General features: G+C 44.2%; 2 protein-coding genes across 7 annotated transcripts in view; both read left to right on the top strand.

The window, feature by feature from the left end:
* The window catches only part of TCTN2 (tectonic family member 2), a 28931-nt gene extending 20586 nt beyond the window's left edge, over positions 1 to 8345 (top strand). For 2 of the 5 annotated variants that reach the window (XM_055550226.1, XM_055550223.1), the window contains 5 exons: positions 1995 to 2101; positions 5417 to 5573; positions 6353 to 6478; positions 7120 to 7208; positions 7864 to 8345. In XM_055550226.1, the coding sequence (XP_055406201.1) occupies positions 1995 to 2101; positions 5417 to 5573; positions 6353 to 6478; positions 7120 to 7208; positions 7864 to 7967 (583 nt within the window). In that variant the 3' untranslated portion in view covers positions 7968 to 8345. Of the gene's footprint in view, positions 1 to 1994; positions 2102 to 2302; positions 2395 to 5416; positions 5574 to 6352; positions 6479 to 7119; positions 7209 to 7863 lie in introns of those variants that run through there. The other 3 variants (XM_055550224.1, XM_055550222.1, XM_055550227.1) reach the window with 3 other exon arrangements.
* A 4618-nt stretch (positions 8346 to 12963) lies between these two features.
* ATP6V0A2 (ATPase H+ transporting V0 subunit a2) overlaps positions 12964 to 23770 on the top strand; it is a 41039-nt gene continuing 30232 nt past the window's right edge. The window contains exons 1-4 of one of the 2 annotated variants that reach the window (XM_055549531.1): positions 12964 to 13291; positions 18031 to 18109; positions 21213 to 21310; positions 22673 to 22810. In XM_055549531.1, the coding sequence (XP_055405506.1) occupies positions 13175 to 13291; positions 18031 to 18109; positions 21213 to 21310; positions 22673 to 22810 (432 nt within the window). In that variant the 5' untranslated portion in view covers positions 12964 to 13174. The remainder of the gene's footprint in view (positions 13292 to 18030; positions 18110 to 21212; positions 21311 to 22672; positions 22811 to 23770) is intronic. The other variant, XM_055549530.1, reaches the window with a different exon arrangement.

Here is a 23770-nt window from a genome sequence, read left to right as displayed (position 1 = left end):
TTTTTTTGGCCATGCCATTCAGCAGGAGGGCTCTTAGTTCGCTGACCAAGGATTGAACCCTTACTCCCTGCAGTGGAAGCTTGTAGACTTAACCGCTGGACTGCCAGGGAATTCCCCCTCGCCAACACATGTTATTTTCCAGTTTTCTGAATAATAGCCAACCTAGTAGATGTGAAATATCAATATCCGCAGATATGCAAATGACACCACCCTTATGGCAGAAAGTGAAGAGGAACTAAAAAGCCTCTTGATGAAAGTGAAAAAGTTGGCTTAAAGCTCAACATTCAGAAAACTAAGATCATGGTATCTGGTCCCATCACTTCATGGGAAATAGATGGGGAAACAGTGGAAACAGTGTCAGACTTTATTTTTTTGGGAAGACGCTTACTCCTTGGAGGGAAAGTTAGGACCAATCTAGATAGCATATTAAAAAGCAGAGATATTACTTTGCCAACAAAGGTCTGTCTAGTCAAGGCTGTGGTTTTTCCAGTGGTCATGTATGGATGGGAGAGTTGGACTGTGAAGAAAGCTGAGCACCAAAGAATTGATGCTTTTGAACTGTGATGTTGGAAAAGACTCTTGAGAGTCCCCTGGACCACAAGGAGATCCAACCAGTCCATCCTAAAGGAGACTAGTCCTGGGTGTTCATTGGAAGGATTGATGCTGAGGCTGAAACTCCAATACTTTGGCCACCTCATGTGAAGAGTTGACTCATTGGAAAAGACTCTGATGCTGGGAGGGATTGGGGGCAGGAGGAGAAGGGGACGACAGAGGATAAGATGGCTGGATGGTATCATCGACTTGATGCACATGAGTTTGAGTGAACTCCAGGAATTGGTGATGGACAGGGAGGCCTGGTGTGCTGCAATTCATGGCGTCGCAAAGAGTCAGACATGACTGAGCAACTGAGCTGAACTGAGTAGATGTGAAGTGGTATCTTATTGTGGTTTTGATTGCATGTATTGGAGAAGGAAATACACTGGCAACCCACTCCAGTATTCTTGCCTGGAGAATTCCATGCGTCTATGGGGTCGCAAAATTTGAGCAACACAGACACAACTGAGCAACTACCACTTTCACTTTCGTTCTTACACCCATCTCATCTGAAATATATCCCAAGTGGTGTACTTCTCTGAAGAGCAGAAAATAAGTTGAGGTGACATTGAGAAGGGAAGAGAAAGTGTGGGAATAGGTTACCCACAGTGGCCCCTGATGGAAGAGTGCGAGGCCTGAGTCAACAGTCAAAGTCTCTCCCTTGTGGTTCATAAGATTTGTACCTCCAGTGAGGTCACTGGAACAAGAGAGATGCTAAGTTCTAGTTCTTAATCTTAAACCAAATTTTTAAAAATTTGTTTCTGGCCGCACTGGGTCTTTGTTGCTGTGTTTGGGCTTTCTCTAGCTGTGGCGAGCAGGGGGGATTCTTCATTGCAGAGCATGGGCACTAGGCACACAGGCTTCAGTGGTGCAGGATGCGGGCTCAGTGGTTGTGGCGCACGGGCTTAGTTGCTTCTTGGCGTATAGTATCTTCCCAGAGCAGGGGGTGAACCCTGTCCCCTGCCTTAGCAGGTAGATTCTTATCCACTGGATCACCAGAGAAGTCCTTTTCACCTCATTTCATAGCTCAAACTTCTAGCTAATTATTTAGGTTCCTTTTACTATGGGGTCACTCTGGCCCATGAACTTATCCTGGTAACTTGACATGTGATCTACCCACCTGCCAAGTTCTTTGACACCCAAAGGAGCCTGCACATGATTCTAGTGTAAGTTACTAATGTTCTAAGTCTGAAGTGAGAGATTGCTTCCATACATCCTCCCCTTGCTGTGTAAGTTCATCTGGGGAAGACCATCCTTGAGGGGTGAGACTCCCAGCCTAGATCCCCTGGCAGTTTTTTTTTTGTTTAGGCATCCAGCAAGCACAACCTGGACACCCTCAGAAAGGACTTCAGGACAAAACCTGCTGGCCAGAAGCTGAGAAGTGTCTTCCTCTCTTGCAGGGAGAATGCTGTTGAACTGCTTGATTCATTAGTACAAGTGACTCATGTTGCAATGAGAGGCAACTCCAATTACAACGATCTCAGTGATGGCTGGCTTGAAATAATACGTAAGTCAAAGCTGCACGCGTGTGAAAGATGTTCCTCGGTTGCTCTGACTATGTAGCGTCAGATGTGGCATTAAAGCCTGACTCAGCAGCCGTCTTTCTTTGCTGTGATCCAACAGACATTTGTTTAGAGGTTAGCTCTCCAGGTAGGAGGCTTTTTGTGTCTTTTACCTCTTATTCACAATGGCTTTTTTTTTTTTTAAGGAGGAAATCTACAGGAAGTTCAAATTGCCCAGTTGTTTTACAAGCTAACGGTCTTTGGAAAAGGAAGTCTTAATAAAATTTAAGGATTTTTGAGTGTGTGTCAGTCTGCATTCCTATTTTTGATTGCCAGCAATATGGACAGTTGAGAACTGGTTTTATAATTTACAAAAGCAATTTTGTTAACTTAAAAGGTGATAGAAAACATTGTGCCAAGTGAGAGAAGCTAGACACAAAGGAGCACATACTGTAGGATTCCATTTATAATGCGGTGTTCAAGAAAGGCAAACCTATAGACACTGAAAGCAGGTTAGTGGTTGCCCAAGGCTCAGGCTGTTGGAAGGAAAGGAAGGGTGATTGCTAGTGAGTATAGGAGTTCTTTTGGGGAGGGTGATGAAAATGCTCTAAAGTTGAATCTGCTGCTGGTTGCATAACTCTGTGAATATAATTGAATTGAATTATACATTTAAATTTAAGTAGGTGAACTATATGGCATATCAATAAAGCTATTAAAAAAGAAAGAAAGAAATTAAGGTATAACAGAGCTAATAATAGTGGGGTCACCAAGGCCAGATAAAAAGATTTGATGTTCCAGCGTCTTTGGTCAGAGGCATTTGCTCCGAGTGTTGAGGTCACAGGGGTTTGGTGTGTGAAGAGATATGCAGGGGTTTGGTGTGTGAAGAAGAGATATACCGCAGGGAGTACATGGAACAGACTTAGCTCCAATGAGCCCGATTTCCACTCCAGTTACAGAGTGTCCATCTGGTCACTGAGCTGTGGCTCACAGAGGTGGTCTGAGGTCACAGTTTGTTGTGGCAGAGCTGGAGCTAAACCCAGGGTTCCTAGCTCTTTCTCTTCTCCCAGCCAGCAAGTCTGGTAGCGTTGCTCTGATTTCTCAGGGAATCTGGAATGCATAAAGGGCTTCCCAGGTGGCACTAGTGGTAAAGAATCCACCTGCTAATGCAGGAGACATAAGAGACTGTGGTTCGATCCCTTGGTGGAGAAGATCCCCTGCAGGAGGGCACAGCAACCCGCTCCAGTACTCTTGCCTGGAGAATCCCATGGACAGAAGAGGCCGGCGGGGTACAGTCCATGTGTGCATGCTAAGTTGCTTCAGTCCTGTTCGACTCTTTGTGACCCCATGGACTGTAGCCCGCCAGCCTCCTCAGTCCATGGGGTCGCAAAGAGTCAGACATGACTGAAGCGACTGGGCGTGCATGCTTGAGTGTATAAAGGCACTTTGAATACAGAGAGAGCTTCTTTTCTTCCTGTCCTTCCTGGGATTGCCTCTTGGGGCCTGAACGAGCTATCTGACGCTGCAGCATCTGCTTTCTTAAGTCCCCTCCCATCCCTGTGGATGCTGCTGGGAGTGCAAACCCTCCCCCTGCCCCCAAACACCGAGTCCTGTCTTTACCCTTTCTACACCTTCCGAGGTCACTTCAGCTCATCAGGTTGGGATTCATACAAAGGACCAACCAGACACATGCCCCTGAATTTTCCCCACCTGTCGTGATTAGGGTCTGAATCATTACAACCCCCTCTGTCCTCTTCCCTGGGGGTGGCCAGGGATCAAGTAATATGTATGCCTGGCTGAGGTACTGCTGACCACTCTCTGACGCAGGCAGTGGGGTCTGGCCAGCAACGTGGTTTGCCTGTCCCACTTCTGCTCAAGACCCTAAGCCCAGAGTTAGGTCCTCATCTGGAAGTAGAACCGAGGGGTCGGGGCTTGTCAACTCCTTGTTAACCTGTCGGCCAGTGAGGTGGGCCATGGAGGTGCCCGTGGGATGCAGGGAAGGGGTCAGTAAAGCACCGAAGAAGTAAAAACCACGGGAAATTTCAAGACAGAAAGCCAGAGTTGGGAAATCAGAGGTGAAGGCATTGTGCTGCCTTCATGGTGGAAGCTGTTAGCTTGTATTTCGTATCTAAGCTGCAGGTCAACCCTGGTCCTCGTTAATGAGCAGAAGAGGAACAGTGCTGAGCCCATGTATCAAGGAGAACGAAACTGTTGGTGACAGCCTTCCTGATTCCTGAAGAAACAAAGAAATCCCCCCAGAGTGACCCTAAGGCTTGCCATCCACATCCTGCGACTGACCTTGCTGTTTCTTCTCCTCCCAGCCCCGCAGAGGCCAGTTTTCGAGATGAATGACAATTCATCTCTTTTCCAGTTTTATCCTCTTCCATTTGTATTACTGCTATGGCAGCACACCAGGAAATTGCTTTTGAACTATTTGATCTATAGTAACTAAAGTTGTTAGTATGGATTCTAAATGTCTTACACAAGCTTTTACTAGAACAGTGACTGCACAGAATAAGTCTCAAGGTCTTTTACTACAAGTCAATATTTCTGTTCAAACTCTGGGTGGATGTCAATGAGGAGCTTGGGAACTGAATCATAATTTATGGTTTTATTAGGTGAGTCAAAGATTTTAAAGTTCCAGTGACTGAGTTAACATACAAGGGGACACTTTTCTTTAAGTCTCTATTTTTTTTTTTTTTAATTATTCGTTTGTGGCTTCTCTTGTTGTGGAGCACAGGCTCTAGGGCGCTCGGGCTGCGGCACGTGGGCTTAGTAGATGCAGCTCATGGGCTCTAGAGCACAGGCTCAGTAGTTGTGGCTCATGGGCTCAGTTGTTCCGTAGTATGTGGGATCTTCCTGGATCCAGGATTGAACATGCGTCTTCTGCATTGGCAGGCAGATTCTTGACCACTGAGCCACCAGGGAAGCCCAAGGAGACATTTTGAACACGAAAAGTGAAAGTGAAGTTGCTTGGTCATTTCCGACTCTTTGTGACCCCATGGACTGTAGCCTACCAGGGTCCTCCATCCATGAGATTTTCCAGGCAAGGGTGTTGGAGTGGGTTGCCATTTCCTTCTCCAGGGGATCTTTTCAACCTAGGGATCGAACCCAGGTCTCCTGCATTGCAGGCAGACGTGTTACCGTTTGAGCCACCAGGGAAGCCATGGGAGGCATGTAACTAGAGCCTGTTAGAGATTAAAGACTCAATCCTCTGATTCCTGCCTAATAATATTTCCAATTTGGGGGGTTACATTACAGTACTGTAGGAGAACAGAAACGAAATTCTTTTTTCCAAAATGCACAACTTAACACCTCTCCAGGTGTGGATGCCCTTGATGCAGGCGCAGACCCACCTGACAGCAACGTGAGTGGCATCTGCCTGGATGTTCCCGCGCAGCTGAACATCCGCATCCTCTTCTCCGATGCTGGCGCCGTGGAAGGGATGACTCAGCAGGAGATACTTGGCATCGAGACTAGGTATGATGGCATTGAGGCTAAGTGTGCATTCGCAGGGAAGTTTCCTCAGGAGGTGGCAAAGAAGAACACCAGCAACTTCAGGCTTATATCAGATTAGCAAGTCCGGTGGAAAGAGGGTGCCTCGTTTCCCCATCTTTCTCAAAAATGGTCTAGGAAGACTTTCATTGGTTCAGTTTCAGTCATGTGCTCCATTCTGAGCCAATCACTATGGCCAGGAGAGTAGACAGATCTGATTGACCGGGTGTAGGTGATGGGCACATTCCTAGGTTCAGGTGAGTCCCCTCTCGTCTGCTCGACAGAGTGGGAGAGAGTTAGTTCCCTCTAGGGAAAACTGGGGCGCAGTTACTAGAAGAAAAGCAAAGGGCTGCAGGGGTAGGCAAAAAGGCAGCAATAACATAGAAAGCCCTCAAAAATTGTTAGCTGCTGCTGCTGTTATTACTATTACACTATTGTTTGAGACAAACAAGTGATAAAACAAATGAACTTTAAAAGCACCAGCATGAAATGAGATGACGGGGGAGAAGAGAAGAAGCAGAACTGGCAAAATGCTGGTAGTTGTTGCAGCCTGTGGTAGGTCCACAAGGGTTCATTACACAGCTGTCTCAGCTTGTGTGTGCAGTTGAAAATTTCCGTACTACAAAGGGGGAAAGGCAGCACCAGGAAAACGTGAACCGTGTATAGGAGAAGCCCAGCTCATGTTGTTGTGTCAGTTACCCGGTGTTCTTAGCAGACCAGAAGTGAGTGGTGGCTTTGACGCCTGCGTGACCTTTCCCTCCCAGGTTCTCCTCCGTGACCTGGCAGTTCCAGTGTGGACTGACTTGTGAGGACAAGGCTGACCTCTTCCCCATTGGTGCATCGGTCCAGTTTATTAAGATACCCGCACAGTTACCCCGTCCCCTTACAAGGTAATCTGTTTGCTGATCTCAGTGACATGATCAGGAAGCAGAAAAACATATGTTCAAAACTAAGAAGTTTAGGGACCTCCCTGGTGATCCAGTGGTTGAGACTCCGTGCTGCCACTGCAGGGGGCATGAGTTTGATCCCTGGTGGGGGGAGTAAGATCCCACATGCCACGTAGTGCTGCTGAGTAAGTAAAAGACAAACAAAAGCTTTACTTCTTTAATCAAGTTTTAAATGAGTCTTTAAAAATAATTTTATTTGTTTATTTTTGGTTGTGCTGGGTCATCACTGCTGCTCCCGAGGACTTTCTAGTTGCAGAGAGCAGGGTCTACTCTTCAGTTTTGGTTTGCGGGCTTCTCATTGCAGTGACATCTCTTGTTACAGAGCACAGGCTCTAGGCATGTGGTCTCAGTAGCTGCAGCTCTTGGGCTCTAGAGCACAGGCTCAGTACTTGTGGCATGCGGGCTTAGTTGCTCCAAGGCACATGGGATTTTACCTGATCAGGAATTGAACCCATGTCTCCTGCGTTGACAGATGGATTCCTTACCACTGGAGCCACCAGGGAAGCCCTTTAATCAGGTTTTGATGCAGCTCATCAAAAGCATGTTTTGTTATAGCTATTGTAACCTTCTAAAATGTTTTGTAGATTCCAGATCAATTATACAGAGTACGACTGTAACAGAAATGAGGTTTGTTGGCCACAACTTCTGTATCCACTGACCCAATATTATCGAGGTAGGTAAAGCCCTTTTCTAAAATGGTTATCATTATGTTACATCAATTAAAAAACTTTTGAAGAAAGTATAAATGTCACAGGAAAGTTAAAACGTATAGCAAAATTTTAAAAAGAAAACATGTACAGATGTTGCCATTTAGAAATGATCACTATTTATGTTTTGGCTTATTTCTACCTAGTTACCCAAAAAGTTAAGAAATAACAACATTCCTGGATATTCTCTGGTGGTCCAGTGGTTAAGACTCTGTGCATTCACTGTAGAGGGCGTGGGTTTGATCTCTGGATCCCTGATCAGGGAACTAAGATCCCATAGGCTGTATGGCTCAGCCAAGAATGCCCCCAGGACCAAAAAAACGTTGCTCACACTGCTCTATTTAAAATGAATAACCAACAAGGTCCTACTGTACAGCACAGAGAACTCTGCTTAATGTCATGTGGCAGCCTGGATGGGAGGGGAGTTTAGGGGAGAATGGCTACATCTATATATGTATATATACATGTATATGTGTATGGCTGAGTCCCTTTGCTCTTCACCTTAAACTATCACAACATTATTAATAGGCTGTACCCCAGTACAAAATAAAAAGTTTTAAAAAATGATGATGATGATAATGACAAAAAAAAAGTTGCTTAGTTTGATTTATTGTCTTGCAGGAGAGCCTTACTCTCAGTGTGTTGCCAAGAGCTTACTACTGGTATCCTTCATCATATTAGCTGTATTCCTCAGTAACCCCTGGATCAGAATACACAAAGCTTAGAATTCAACTACCGTCTGACTTCTTACAGATCATCAGCTTCTACGTCAGGGATTTGTTGTCCTCCTGTGTGCCTCTCTGTAAAATCTTAATAAATGAAATGTTTTATTTTTATAGAACATTTTATTAGGTGCTCCACAAATTAAATTCACATATGTACTGATCCAAACGTTCAAAGCAATTCAGAGTGGGTGTTCTCACCGATGCACCAGAGTGAGCAAAACGCATCAGAGGGTCAACTGTGTCAATAAGTGTAATTAGGAACTTTAGGTCATCACAGATTATGAAATTCATAGGAGTTTTGGTCCAAATGTTATTCCTACCATAGAGAATGAGTTTTTGAATTTTTTATATATTTCTGTTGAAATTATAAGTTTCCACTATTCCAAAGAAAGGATTAGAAAGGCATTAAAGTCTGTTGCCTTAAAAAATATTCACAACCTCAAAGTTGAGAGTTATGTTTTATTTGGTGGGAATTTTTAGAACTTCAAGCCCAGGAGACACCCTCTCAAATGATCCTGAGAGAATTGCTCTGAGGAGGTGAGGAGAGGAGTCACGTTATATATAAGTTTTGCAACAAAGGGCAAGTAGTTTGAACATCAAAAGCTTATTGTTAATTAAAACCAGATATCCCAAGTTAAGGGGTTTTGCACTTTTCTATGTATGGGAAGTTGCAGGAGTCTGGGCCCACTGAAATCATTCCTTCAAATGTACTTCAGCTAAATAGAGCCACTCCCCTGTGTTTTTAGACTTCCCAGGTGACTCATTGGTAAAGAATCTACCTGCTGATGCAGGAGACACAGGAGACAGGGTTTGATCCCTGGGTCGGGAAGATCTCCTGGAGTAGGAAGTGGCAAACCACTCCAGTATTCTTGCCTGGAAAGTTTCATGGATAGAGGAGCCTGGTGGGCTACAGTGTGCAATCCACTGGGCTGCCAAGAGTTAGACATGACTGAGCATGCATGCACATTCTGTGTCTTTGCATCCTGAGGTTGCTTTCCTCAGGGCTTACCGTGGGGAGTGGCCGTAGTCTGAGGATTGCTAGATGGCAGGTGCTCTGCTCCTTCCTGAATCCCCTTAGGGCTCACCATCTCACATTGGAGGGCTGCAACTGCTCATGGCTGTGATATCCTTCTCCAGGAGATATTTGATATGGCAGGAAATAGTCCATTTCTGAAGTCTTAAAAAGTGTGTATAATACGAAAATCCAAAAAAAATGGATGAGGCAAGATGTAGGGGTTAGGGGAAAGGACCTAACATAGGAGGTAAGTAAAACAAAACCAGGAGTGAACACAAGCCCATGAAAAAACATGCCAATGACCTTGCATTTAATAAAGGTAGGTCCCTAATATAGTCTTCAGTTTGCAAAAAAATTCAAAATATGATTAGCTATAGGAATCATGGGGACCATTGATTAAAAAATAATCTGGCTTTCAATGAAGTACAGTTTTTCCTAGTTGAGTCTTGAGAGAAATTCCTCCTGGGGCCTCTTACAAAGGGACAGACAGCACGATGCAGCATGGGGAGAGGGGCGGAGCGGCCATCTCCAACCACAGCCATGTGGCCACATTGCCACCTCCAGTGAGGTTTCTTGGTGGGCTAGATAAATTTAGTCATTGTTTCCGATGGACTTTGTGCACCGTGGGTAAATGGAATTTTCTAAAGCAATTCTCTTCTCTCTCTGAGTTCTGAGTATCTCTTGACATCCTGGTGCTATGTACAACGTGGTGTTGCATCTTTTTTTTTTTTTGGTCCACACCATGTGGCTTGTGGGGTTCTATTTCCTCAACCAGGGATCAAACCCATGCACTACAAACTACTGTTTTGTAATACAATGAGAAATGGAATATTTTGTGCCATATCAGTAAACAAAGGATGTCACAGTGATCACTGATTGCAGCTACCATGACTGGTGAGCTGGTGAGCCCCAAGGGAACTCGGGAAGGAAAGAATACCTGCCACCTAGAAGCTGTCAAGATTGTAGCCACTCCCTACGGTGGAGCCCTGAGGAATCTCAGAATATGATGTGAAATAGTGTTTGCTGCCGTATCAGTAAATAAAGATGTCACAGTTATAGCGATTGCAGCCCTTCCGTGTGAGCTGTTGAGCCCTAAGGGAATTCAGGAAGAAAGAGAATACCTACTATCTAACAGCCAAGACTGTAGCCGCTCCCTGTGGTGAGACCAAGGAAAGGAAGGGTCAGGATGTGAAAACAGGATACTGGCCCCAGATAGGTGAGATGTGTATGAAAGGAATGGTTTCAGTGAGCCCAGACTCTTGCATCTTGCCATACATAAAAAAAATCACTAAATTCCTTAACTTGAGATATCTGTTTTTTCTTAATTAACAATAATCTTTTGATGTTCAAACTACCTTCCCCTTGTTGCAAACTTCTTTATAACCTGACTCCTCCCCCTGCTCCTCAGAACCGATCTCTCAGCGTCACTCGAGACGCTGTCTCCTGGGCTTGAAGTCCTAAAAAATCCCACCAAATAAAACACAACTCTCCACTTTTAGGTTGTGAATACTTTTTTAAAAGTCCACAACATCACGGAAACACTGAATTTCTCCCCACTCTGCTGCACTCTTTCTTGGATGTGGATCTCTGTGGGTTGAGGTGATTACACCCGCTAGGAATTGAAAATTGTCTTTTATTAAAGCAAAGGAAATACCCAACTGATTGGTTCTTTGTAGTGATTCAGAGTCTTTCCCTGGCAGTTAGCATAATTAGCTCTGCGAAGTTAATGTAAAATTTCCAAATGACAGGGAATTTAGCCTGATTTGGTGGGCTTTGTTAGGGTGATTTTGGACTTGAGAAGGGAAAAACTCACTTTGACAGTAGAAGGGGATTAGGGTTGGAGCAAACCCAGGTCTCCTGCATTGTAGGCAGATTCTTTACAATTTGAGCTACAGGGAAGACCTTACTATATAGAGTTTATATGTTCATATATGCATTTGGGAAGTATTTATTGATCTACTACTGCCCTGAACCCTGGAGATAACAAGACAATGTCCCTTGTCTGGTAGAATTGTTGACTGAAACAAAACAAAATAACTTCAACATAACTCTGAAAGTTGAGAGTTATGTTTTGTTTGGGGATCTTACTGAGGGCTATAGCTCAGGAAGGCAGCCTCTCAGATTGCTGTGAAGCTGAAAAAGGTAAGGGAGGAGCCAGGATATACAAGAGTTTTTGTCGAAGGAAAAACATGTAGTTGAACATCAAAAGATTACTGTAATCACAAAGAACAGCCATCACAAGTTAATGATTTTTAGTGCATTTGTTGACAAGTCCAAGCTCGCTCTGCTTGCCTCATGACAGGCCAGTGAATTGGAGACAAGGTGTTGAGGCAAGGAATATGACTTTTTGGAAAGCTGGCTGATGGAGAAGATGGCAGACTAATGTCTCAAAATAACCATCTTGTCCAGGTCTGGATGCCAGGTTCTTCTATAGACCAGAGAGAGAAGCCACGAGCAACTAAAGTCAAAAGACAGAATAGAGAAGGAAAAGCAATGAGGAGGTAAAGTAGAAAGGGCCATCAGGCTTGCAGTACATGTCCCGGAGGACCAGCCTCAGGAAGGGATGTGTTAATCTCTTTTTTTTCTCACAGCCATTCACAGGTGCTCAGGGTCAGAGTCTCTCTTTGAGCTGAACAAAGGCACTTTAGTTTAACAGGCAGAGGCGTAGCATCCTCTGAGACAGGCCATTTTGAATGATTATAATAACAACAGCAATGAAAAGCAAGTCAAAGAAACAGTTGAAACATGGGAGTCAGAATTGGTTCTTCTCTGCAACACTTTTCCATGCGTGGGAAGGTGGAAGAGTCTGGGCTCGTCGAAATTATTCCTTAGATATGCATCTTAACTATTTAGGACCGGTAACTTGTTTTTCTCCTTTCTGAATCCCCTCAGAATGAACCCCTGGGGGCGGCTGCAGTGGCTAATGGCTTGATGGCTGTGACATCCTTTGCTTACCGAAATGGCAGGTGATTTTTTTTTGTCCAGGAAGTTTTACATTCTACTGGGGGAAAACTGGCAATAAACATAGACAAGATAATGTCAGACAGTGGTAGGTGCTATGGAGAAAATAAAACAGGACTGCCTAGGGTGGGGTGGTAGGGACACTTCTGCTAGTGGTCAGGACCAGCCTCTTAGAAGCAGAGACATTTGAGTTGAGACTTGTAGGAGCTAATCTTGAGAAGGCCCTGGAGAAGGGTGTTCTAGGCAGAGAGAAGGGAAGAGTCAGAAAGTTCAAGTGCACCAACCTGGAAAAAGAAAGAAGGCAGGTGGGTGGGGTGGAGATCAGGGCTTGGGGAAGGGAGAGGTTAGACCAGGTGGTGTGTCTGCTGGCCCTAGTAAGCAGTTTGAACTTTATTCAGAACGAAGTGGGAGAAGTCAGAAGATTTTAAGTAAGCTTACATCCGATTTTCGTCTTGTTAGAGATCTCTGTAGCTGCTGTGTGCAGGATCCTATCAAGAGTAGCCTGGCACCAGACCCTGCTTTGTCCGCACAGGGGCCAGGACCCCAGAGAAAACCACCACACGGGATGTAATTCCGTTGATAAGAAATGTCTTAACAGATCTATGGAGAAAAGGTTGTTTAGTGGTTATCGGGACCTAGGGGATAAGAAGGGGACTGACTGCAGCTGAGCAGGAGAAATCTTTATGGGGTTGATGGAAACGTTCTCAAATTGATCCAGACGCTGAACTCTGTAAATTTACTAAAAATCACAAAATTGTAATACTCTAGTCGGGTGAACTTTCTAGCACGTAAAATCAATAAAACTCCTCCTATAAAGTTGTGAACGGCAGAGAGAGGGGCAGCTTTTGGTCAGGCCGGGGCTGCATTCCTGAATTCCCCGCACTAACGCGGGGTTAATGCCCGTTGTCCCAGCAGCCGCCATCGGCCGCAACTCCTGGCGCCATTGGTCGGCCGGCGGGGCGCGCGCGCGCGCACGCGTGGGGGCGGAACCGGAACCGGCTGTAGCCGAGGGGGCGGGGCCCCGAGGGCGGCGTTGGCGGAGGCTGGAGCGGCGGCCCCGGTGGCTGGACTGGGGACAGCTGCTATAGCCCGGAGCCCCATGGTTCGGAGCCGCGGCCAGGCCGCAGGAGAAGCTCGATCCCCGGGTCAGCCCGGCTGACCGTGCGGGCCCGCGCAGCCCGGAGCCGCCGGCGCCCGTCGGGTCCCGCCGGGGGGCGCGGGCCGGTCCGCCATGGGGTCCCTGTTCCGGAGCGAGACCATGTGCCTGGCGCAACTCTTTCTGCAGTCCGGCACGGCCTACGAGTGCCTCAGCGTCCTGGGCGAGAAGGGCCTGGTCGAGTTCCGAGACGTGAGTGTCGCCCGTGAGATGCGGGCTGTCGCTCCCCGCCAAGCTCCCTCATTGCACCTTTCGTTCGGGCCTCCTTCCCCGCGGGCACCTGGGCAGGGGCGCCCATTTCCCAGAAGGGGAAGCTGAAGTCCACTTTCCGGCCAGAGCTTCCGCAGAGCGGGGCCCGAGCCCAGGGTCGCCGGATGTCTGGTCCGCGGCCGCCCTCGCTGGGTTAGTTAGGAACGCTTGTCTTCATCAGCTAGGGTCGTGCCATCTGATGCTTCGGAGCCAGGCGCTGGGCTAATTAAGCGGGAGAGAAAATCTGTTAAGGCCTCTTGAAGCCCTTTTGGAACTTACGGAGGAGGGGAGGAATATTAAGTAATGATACGTAAACAGGAATACGTTTGCTGTACTGACTATAAAAGGGGATGGTGAGATGGTGCCCCCGGTAGGGGCGGTCAGGGAAGCCTTTCTGAGGAGGTGTCCTTGGGCTGAGACCTGAGTGAGGAGTGATCCAGGCCTGGGAAGTTCTGGGGGACACGGACCCAGGTGGAGGGAACAGGAAGAGCCAGGAGTCTGAATTAGGAATGAACTTGGTGTAAGCTCCCTGGCGGCGGGATTTTTTTGTCGTTCACTGATACCTGGTGATGTATTGATACCTAGCACTACCTAGTACGGAATAGAAGTAGAGTCAGAATTTGTTGTAAGGGAGCTGTCCCCCCAACAAGTAGTAATAAGCACTTGTTTTATATATCTGTTTATTTGTTTTTTTGTTTGGCTCCACCATGGACTGTCAACCCCTCGGGATAAGAGTCTTGTTCATTCCTGACTCCTAAGTACAGCCCCTGGCTTTGTGGGCATTAATAGGCATTTGTGAAATGAATGAACAAGCTTGTATCAAGTGCTTGCTGAGTTTGGTGCTGGAGACTCAGGGGTGAGCAGGATGGACAAAGTCCCTGTGTTTTTGTTGCTCACAATCTGGGAGGAGTTAACAAACACACTCTGATTATGAGCTGTAATAAGTGCCATTGCAGGAAAAAAAACAGTGTGAAAAGGAGATTATGAAGCAGGACCTGGCTGATTGAGCTCGAAGTCACTTGAGTGAACACTTTAATTCTTGGGACCCGCCTTTCATCGCTTTGGTTTCCCTTCAACTTTCTGAGGGTGCTGTAGTTTCAAAAGGGAACTCTTCTACTCAATATTTGATATCAGCGATCCTTGGGTTGGTCCCCCAAGGCAATTGCAAGGTCAGAGAGAAACTCCTGAATGAGAGGTAAGGCTGCGGAGAGGGCCCAGCTTGTCCTGGTTCTTGGAGCCACCTGGGCTTCAGCACATGATGCCCACTTTGCTGGCAGGGGCTGTGCTGAACTGTGAATAAGGAGCCCCGGAGAGATTCAAGAAAGAGTTGTTTGAGAAACAGGCTCCCTTCTTTATAATAGATTTCTTCCATCCTGTTAGTCCTCAGGCCAAGAGACTTCAGTCAAGCTGAAGTCTTAGAGGTTTGAACAAATGCTGTAATTGCTGTGAAGATTCAAATTTTGTTGAATGCCATTACATTAGGTAGTAGAGGACGGTTGAGATTGTTCTAAACTGAAAATCAGGGAAAGAAAAAGAAAGTGCTGTTCATCTTTTTCAGAAGTGAAATAAAGTGGAAATGCTCACATTGTGTGATGCTCTGTGTTCAGAGCTCAGGGGTGTATGTGTGTCTGACTTCAGGATGACTGTCAAGCAGCTAGAGCAGAGAGCTCCATCATACCTGACCCTTTCTGTTCTCTTCTGGAGTTTCTTACTGACTTTGTGCTCAGTGGGTGGGATCACTGATGCCAGTCTTTTCTGGCTTGCGCAGGTGGGAGCTCTTCCCCCTTTTCTTTTAGCGATCCTTCTAAGGGAGGAGAGGTAGGACCAGAGTTTCTGCAACGATAGCCAAAGAGAAGACCTGGAAAAGAAAGGTGATTCAACTCACCAGTAGGACTCAGCGAAGGGCAAGGCCGTCCCACTTTTCTCAGGGTCTGGAGTCTGGGGACAGTGTTTACCTCCTGTCTGTCAGGATCGCAGGTGTGGGTACTGGTGAAAACAGCACGAGGCGGCCTGTGCTGGTTTTTCTAGATTAATTATTAGTCTTAAAGTGAATCTGTGTTAAAATGTACTTCATAGCATTAGCCTGGAATTAAGGTGCTGTTACCACCTAAAAAGAAAAGAGAAGCTAAACTTCACACAAGAAACCACACAACAGAAAAAAACCAGTTACCATGCTGTGTAAGCTGGCGATGGGGGATGACATATCCAGTCACGTGTGCGTTGTTGCCACAGAAATTTGCCTTTTCACGAAGATCCTACTATTTGTGGAACCCTGGTGTCCGATTTGAGTTCACTAGTGTTTGATATTGAAGAAAAAGACATCAAAACTGAGAAGCCGTGTCATTTATAGACAGCTTTTGATGGGCGGCTTCCTCTGCTCATTCTTAGTTCTAACCAGGCTGAGGGTATCTGAATCACTAGGAACTTGAAAGTGGTGACTAGTTTGGATTAGTGTGACTTCCAGAAATGAGTGCAAATGTGACAAACAGAAGTGAGATTAGAGTTTTTGCCTTTCTTCTGGTTAGTTCTTTATAGAAGTTTGGAAAACTGAACAAGAATTGAGGCTTTAGGGTAGATGTTCAAGCAGCTTCATGCCACGCTGTTTGTAATTCTCCTTTTTCAGAGTGCCCCACACCATCTGGGCTTCCCTTGTGGCTCAGCTGGTGAAGAATCTGCCTGCAGTGTGGGAGACCTGGGTTCGATCTCTGGGTTTGAAAGATCCCCTGGATAAGGGAAAGGCTACCCACTCCAGTATTCTGGCCTGCAGAATTCCACCGACTGTATAGTCCGTGGGGTGGCAAAGAGTCGTACACGACTGAGCAACTTTCACTTTCAACCCCATATCATGCTGCGTGGAGTAAACGTAAAATTCTTGCCCCACATGCCTTTCAGTGTAAATAATTACTGTAATTTAAAAAGTTGTGATGGTAATATATGTCCATTGTGGGAAATTTGGAAAACCTAAGATAATAATTTCCATGATCCCATTAGCTAGAAGTACACTTTACCATTTTGGTTAACATTGGCCAAACATTATTTTTCTAATCATATTTTAAAATGTACATGCATAGGTATTTTTGTATCATTGGAGCCACACTAATACTGTGTGCATGCGTGCGTGCTCATTCGTGTCTGACTCTTTGTCACCCCATGGACTGTAGCCTGCCAGGCTCCTCTGTCCATGGGATTTCCCAAGGAAGAATACTGGAGTGGGTTGCCATTTTCTCCTGCAAGGGATCTTCCTGACCCAGGTATCAGACCTGCGTCTCCTGTGTTGGCAGGTGGAATCTTTACCTCTGTATCACCTGGGAAGCCCCACACTGATAATATGTTTAATCTCCTTCTTCCCACACACAAGTTGTGATTAATTTCCTCATTTTATTAAATATTCTTTTATAATCTTTTTTGTTGTTTTAAGCTTTGTATGATAAGATACTAAGTAGAGGGAAGAGTATATGGAAACAGTGAATTGCTATATACCCGTAATATAAACCCGTGGCGGGAATTCCCTAGTGGTCCAGTGGTTAGGACTTGGTGCTTTTACTACCAGGACCCCAGAAGGCCATATGGTGCAAAAAAGAAAAAAAAAGAAAGCTCCCATCAGACAAGATCAATTGGAAGCAAATCCCAGATATATTATTTCATTCATAAATATTTCAATAAGTACCTCTAAAAGGTAAGGACACTAAAAAGATACCATTATCATACCTAAAATTTTTAATAATAATTTCTTAATATAATCAAATACCTAATCATTTAAAACATCATTTTTAATAAATGTATAGTAATCAATTATATTACCGACCCATAATTTTTATACAACTTTATTGATGTGTATCATAAAGTTCACCTGCTGCAAGTGTACAATTTGTTGGTTTTTAGAAAATTTTCTGAGTACTGTGTCCGTTGCCACAAGCCAGTTTCAGAACATGACGTCATCCCAGTAAGGTCCCTTATGCTCATTTCCAGGTCATCCCCTCCTCACTCTGAGACCCAGGCAGTCACTCATCTGCTTTCTGCCTCTAGGTTTCCCTGCCTGGATGTTTCATAGAAATGGAGTCGCACAGTCTGTGGCCCTTTGTGTCTTCTTTCATTTACATCAGGTTTCTGGGTGTCTCCTCCCTGATGTTGATGTATTGGTTGTTTTTAATGCTGGTATTCAGCGGTGTGGATGTAGACGGTGATTTCCTTAGCCAATTTTCCATGGTCAGTAGTTTTTTTCTCTATCCTTGAAGTTGATCCTCCTCTTCATACATTTTTGTCCGTATCCATAGTTTTTTCTTTGAGGCTGAATTTCTTCATGGGATCGTTCTGGACTAGAGGATATTTTTCAGGCTTTTTTTTTTTTATCTTTTTTTTTTCGGCTGCGCGGGGTCTTTACTGTGGTGCCTGCACTCTAGTTGTGGTGAGTGGGCTTGCAGTTCCCCCGCCAGGGATCAAACTTGTGTCCCTTGCATTGGAAGGTAGATTCTTAACCACTGGTTCACCAGGGAAGTCCCCAGACTTTTGGATAACAGTTGCCAAATTGCTTTCCAGAAAAGATGTGTCAGTTTATACTCTACTCAGTAGTATACAAGGATATGCTTTTCCCTTAAACCCTGGCAGTTGTACTTTATTTATAAAATCGAAGTTGTTTTTAAATTTTAGAAAATTCAGAGCAAAATTTTCATCCCTCTTCTCAGCTCAACCAGAATGTAAGTTCTTTCCAAAGAAAATTTGTTGGTGAGGTGAAGCGATGTGAAGAACTGGAGCGAATATTGGGTAAGTTTTTTTAAATAACTTAAATAATTATTTTATATAATTAAATATATAAGCAAACCTTGTTCACTTTAGAAAAATTAGAAAATCTAGACACGTAGAAAAGAAAAAAGAAATCATCTGTATTCTCACCATTCGTGTAATCACTGTTATGTAGGTTTATATTATCGTTCCACACTTTTTACGTTTCATCTATAAAATTAAGGATTTACATATATAATGATCAGGTTATTTTGTTATTAGCTTTATTTCTCATTGAATGATACTTTAACATCTTTTCATGTCAGTAAACAGATTGATTCATTGTTTTTAATGGCAGCATAGTATTTTATGGTATTAATATACTATGAGTTATTTAGCCAATCCCTTGTAGTTTGTTATAACTTAGAACAAACTACATGTTTGTTAATATAGTACTTAAAATATACATGTTAATATATTACTTAAAATTGTTATACATGTTAATATATTACTTGTTACATGTTAATATATTACTTAAAATTGAATCAGAGTACAAGGGAGGTAGGAAGTGGTAGATAGATTGGTTAGTAATTTCCTTTTTCTCAGGCATTATTTCCTTTGCATACATCAGTGTTCTCTAACTGTTAACTGTTAAAACTCAGCAGCTCAAGGCTACTTCCTTTATCTGTAAAACTTTTAACATCTTAGCCTAAAATAAAATGTTATTGTTGTCCAGTCGCTCAGTCAAGTCTGACTCTGAGATTCCATGGACTGCAGCACTCCAGCCTTACTTGTCCTTCACCATCTTCTGGAGCTTGCTCAAACTCATGTCCATTGAGTTGGTGATGCTATTCAACCATCTCATCCTCTATTGTCCCCTTCTCCTGCCTTCAATCAGGGTCTTTTCTAATGATTCTGCTCTTCACATCAGGTGACCAAAGTATTGGAGCTTCATCTTCAGCATCAGTCCTTACAGTGAATATTCAAGACTGATTTCCTTTAGGATTGACTGGTTGGATCTCCTTGCAATTCAAGTGACTCTCAAGACTCTTCTCGAACACCACAGTTCAAAAGCACCAGTTGTTTGGCACTCAGCCTTCTTTATGGTCCAACTCTCACATCCATACATGACTACTGGAAAAACCATAGCTTTGACTATAGGGACCTTGTTGGCAAAGTAATGTCTCTGCTTTTTAATATGCTGTCTGGGTTTGTCATAGCTTTTCTTCCAAGGAGCAAGCATCTTTTAAAATAAAATAGTCTTTATCAGTTCAAACCTTGAAGTTTTGATTGAAATACAGAGAGGAGAACAGTTCCAAAGTCACTGTCAGAAAAACCTGAGGATGAGAGAGTTGAGGAGGGAGATAAAGGTGACTTTTAGAATGATTTCTAATAGTTAATTATTGTGGATTTCATATTTTTTAACTGCGATTTTTAAGATCAAAAGAAACCTTTGGATCATCAGCAGCCTAGTCCTCTGCATATTGTTTGCGATCCCAGTCATTTGTGTGGATCGTGAAAGACAGGGCAACATCACACTTCCTTCTTTGCCACGTGTATGAGTCATTGGGCAGGTTGTATATTTGGAATGAGTTTTCAAAGACAGGGCAGGATTGACAGGACATTAGACATGCCCAGGGCTTCCTGTAGCTTTGTTGTTGTTACGTCACCACAATCGTGTCTGACTCTGTGTGACCCCATAGACGGCAGCCCACCAGGCTCCACCATCCCTGGGATTCTCCAGGCAAGAACACTGGAGTGGGTTGCCATTTCCTTCTCCAGTGCATGAAAGTGAAAAGTGGAAGTGAAGTCGCTCGGTCGTGTCCAACTCTTTGTGACCCCATGGACTGCAGCCCACCAGGCTCCTCCATCCATGGGATTTTCCAGGCAAGAGTACTGGAGTGGGGTACCATTGCCTTCTCCTGTAGCTTAAACTGTTTCATAAAGAATCCAGACTTAAAAGAAAATGAACCATCAAGTAAATTTAGGTATGTGCCATGCTCTTCTGTGCTTAGTTGTGTCCTGCTCTTTTCGACCCCATGGACTGTAGCCTGCCAGGCTTCTCTGTCCATTGGGATTTTCCGGGCAAGAATACTGGAGTAGGTTGCCATGCCCTCCTCCAGGGGATCTTCCCAACCCAGGGATCAAACCCAGGTCTCCCACATTGCAGGCGGATTCTTTACTGTCTGAGCCACCAGGGAAGCCCAAAAATACTGGAGTGGGTAGCCTATCCCTTCTCCAGGAGATCTTCTTCACCCAAGAATTGAACCAGGGTCTCCTGCATTGCAGGCAGATTCTTTACCAGCTGAGCTACTGGGGAAGCCCAAAATTAGGTAAAATAGGTTAAAAAAAATTTACATCCATTTCCAAAAAGCTCTTAAGCCCATTGCTTCCTTATTGGTAAGACATTCTGCCTGTTTTTCTTCCTCTCTCCCTCCTTTCCTTCCTTCTTCCTTCCTAGCAAAATAACTAGTAAGACTTCTCCAAAACATTGTATCTGGTAATGATTTTTTACCAGGTATTATGACTTTTATCCTATGGAAAAGGATGCTTCAAGGAATTGAACATGTAAACTAAAGAATTTAAGTTATTTTTGGCTGTTTGAGTATGAGTTTCATGAATCTAGTGTAAATCGTCCTAAGTCAAAGCATCACAGCTAACTGGTGACTTGGGAGAGCCAGGCTCTTTGCCCTGAGGTTTCTCTCTTTGCTGAGAAAGGTTGTTGTGTTTTTCCTGATGGGTATATATTTCTTCCTAATGGCATCTGTAGGGAGTTCACACTGACATCTCTGGTGGCTTATTCCTGGCACTTCCAAGTGTGTTCTTAACTTTCTGCTTTGTCTACAGGTGGCAGAGGCAAGTGTGACTCCAAAGTTCTTTAACTAGAGTTTTAGTAATGAAGTTCGGGGAATTTCAGAAAATATGTATATAGGTTACTGTCACTCTATGCTGATCTCTCTAGGCAGAATTACTTTACAGATCTTCAGAAGCAAGGTGACAGTAGTCATCTGTCAGTTGGGACAGTCAAGACTTTTGTGCCTTTAGACAGCTTTTAGATGACCTGGGAAAAGTGGGGACATGAAATGTTCTCACTGAAATGTCCTGGAGTAAGTTTTTCAGTCTAATTTGTTTAACTTTTCCACAGCATACTTGGTGCAGGAAATCAATAGAGCGGATATTCCCCTCCCTGAAGGGGACACCAGTCCTCCGGCACCACCTCTGAAACAAGTGCTGGAAATGCAGGTAACTTGGTTCTGGAGGAGGGTTTTAGGTCCACGACCTCAGTTGGGCTTATTCACTTACTGTATATTGTCTAGTGCTTTTCTGCTTTTCTTCTCAAGACTGTGGAATGAAAGTCAAAGGACCATGTTTGATTAAGTCTCAGTAACAGATTATCTGTGACACATTTTAACTAGAATTCAGGTTTTTCTTCCTTAGTGTAAGACAGGTGGTATTGAACAGAGATTGACAAGAATTAGATCGTGAGATCTGGTCATGTAACCTCTGGGCTTCTGCAGGCCTTAGCATGCTTCTGCTACTGCAGGTGATCAAGGCTTCAGGCCTGTGCCCTTCACATTCTCCCCTGATTCACTCTCACCCTTTCCCCTCGAATTATCAGAAGCTAGTGTGAAAGTGGTTCCCCATGGTCAGCCAGCAGGATTCCTTCTCTTGGAGTTCAGTGTCTGGGATACACTGTGAGAGCATGGGGTCATTCATTCATTAGCATCCCCCTCCACCCCCATGAATTATCTGTTGAGATTTTGGTCTCCTCATCTGAGCGTTCATCACACTCGGAAATAGACTAGAGCTTTTACAGCCCTTCTAAAACAATTAGTACTGAATAATTAGGACCATTCCATTGCCGACTGCTCTGTTTTACTGGGAGGAAGTCATTTAGCAGTTGGTATATGAACGGACTCTGGAGACAACTCTACAGTCCAATGAGAGCAGTCAGCTGGTTTGGCAAGTTTGGTGTGTTGGTTGTGATGCAATTACAAATATGGTGATTGTAGCTGTTTATCAGTTCTATAAAGCAGAGCACAAGTAATAAATGTAGTGTGTCAGGGCATTTGTTTGAATACAAGTTTTCATTGAGTCAGTGGGTTGTTTTACAGATTTCTGCTTCTACTGTTTTAATACTTAAAGTATTGGTAAGGATGCTTGGTACACAACTAATTGTTAAAGATTTGTTCTCAAGTCTTTTTATGTCTAATTAATTGAATAAGTGCAACTGCATAGAAACTCAGGCTAGAGACTAGAAATGGGTATGTTTGGGAAAGAGTGTTTTTCTGTGTTACAAATAAAAGAAAATGTAGTCTTAAAAGAGGAAGACTCTCTGGTGTATGGTAATGTGTAAGCAGGTGAAGGGAAACCAGAAGAAGTGCTAAGACCTGAGAGTAGCATGCAGAGTCATCATGGCACCCAAGTGCTTGCCATCCCGGGTACCTGAGTTAATATGAAACAGAAAATGATGAACTTTGAAAACCTGTGCATGTTTTCATATCCCTATCAAACTCTCATATACATTCTGGCTTTTAAAAACTTCTCCTGGTTCTGGGGTGCTGTGAAAAGAGTATTAGAGCCAGGACTGGTGTTGCATTTCAGGAGCAGTTGCAGAAGCTGGAGGTTGAGCTGAGAGAGGTCACTAAGAACAAGGAGAAGCTGAGGAAGAACCTGCTGGAGCTAATTGAGTACACCCACATGCTGCGAGTGACCAAGACCTTCGTCAAGCGCAATGTGGAGGTACTGGTGATGCTTGGAGGAAGTGCCTTTCTCTTTCTTTTGGCCGCATGGCATGCAGGATTTTAGTTCCCTGACGAGGGATTGAACCCAGGCCCCCTCCATTGGGAGAGTGGAGTCTTAACCACTGGACCACTGAGGAAGTCCCAGGAGTGCGTTTCTTTTATAAAAATCTCATTTCCATAAGGTTTTCAGGTTTTGTTATCAACTCCTATAGAGATACTGCTTTTTAAAAGAGATACATCTTTAAAAAATGAAAGGGATACATTTTGATCTTTGGTTTATTTTTCAGCTGGATTCCATGTTGGTTTTAACTATTTGCTGTTGTTTAGTTTGCTAAGTCCTGTCCAACTCTTTGTGACCCCATGAACTGTAGCCCGCCAGGCTCCTCTGCCCATGGGATTTTCCAGGCAAGAATACTGGAGTGAATTACCATTTCCTTCTTCAGGGGATCTTCCCGATCCAACGATCGAACCAGAGTCTCCTTCTTGGCAGGTGGATTCTTTACCACTGAGCCACTTGGGAAGCCCCGGCTTTAACAAGAACTACTTCCTATTTGTAAAATGCTTTAGTTTGCAATTGAAAAAAAGACTTTTTATGATCATGAAAAAAAATTGAACAGTGGAAATCAAACTCCAAAATTTCAGTTTTATTCTTTCCTTCTTCTCAAATTCCTAAAAGTAATGGAAGTTAAAAAAAAGAGAAAATCTATATAGGAATAAAGAACAGCCTATGCAGCAGTACTGTACTCTGCTGAGCATCAGAAAGGGCAAAGTGTATTCCTTCTGAACCTCGTTTCACTTCCTGTGGCAGGTGTGACCTCTGATACAGTTACTCTGTGTTAGGTTCAGGCGATGACATACGTTATAACCAGACTTTTATTATATGTAAATGTCATCAAGTAGTTTACAAATAAGGAATGGGGAGGTTATCCTCTTTGTTTATCGGAGCCGACTCGCATGT

This window comes from Bubalus kerabau, chromosome 16 (assembly GCF_029407905.1).
Source record: "Bubalus kerabau isolate K-KA32 ecotype Philippines breed swamp buffalo chromosome 16, PCC_UOA_SB_1v2, whole genome shotgun sequence".
In the NCBI taxonomy this organism is placed as follows: domain Eukaryota; kingdom Metazoa; phylum Chordata; class Mammalia; order Artiodactyla; family Bovidae; genus Bubalus; species Bubalus kerabau.
This window is presented reverse-complemented; position numbering and strand designations above follow the sequence as displayed.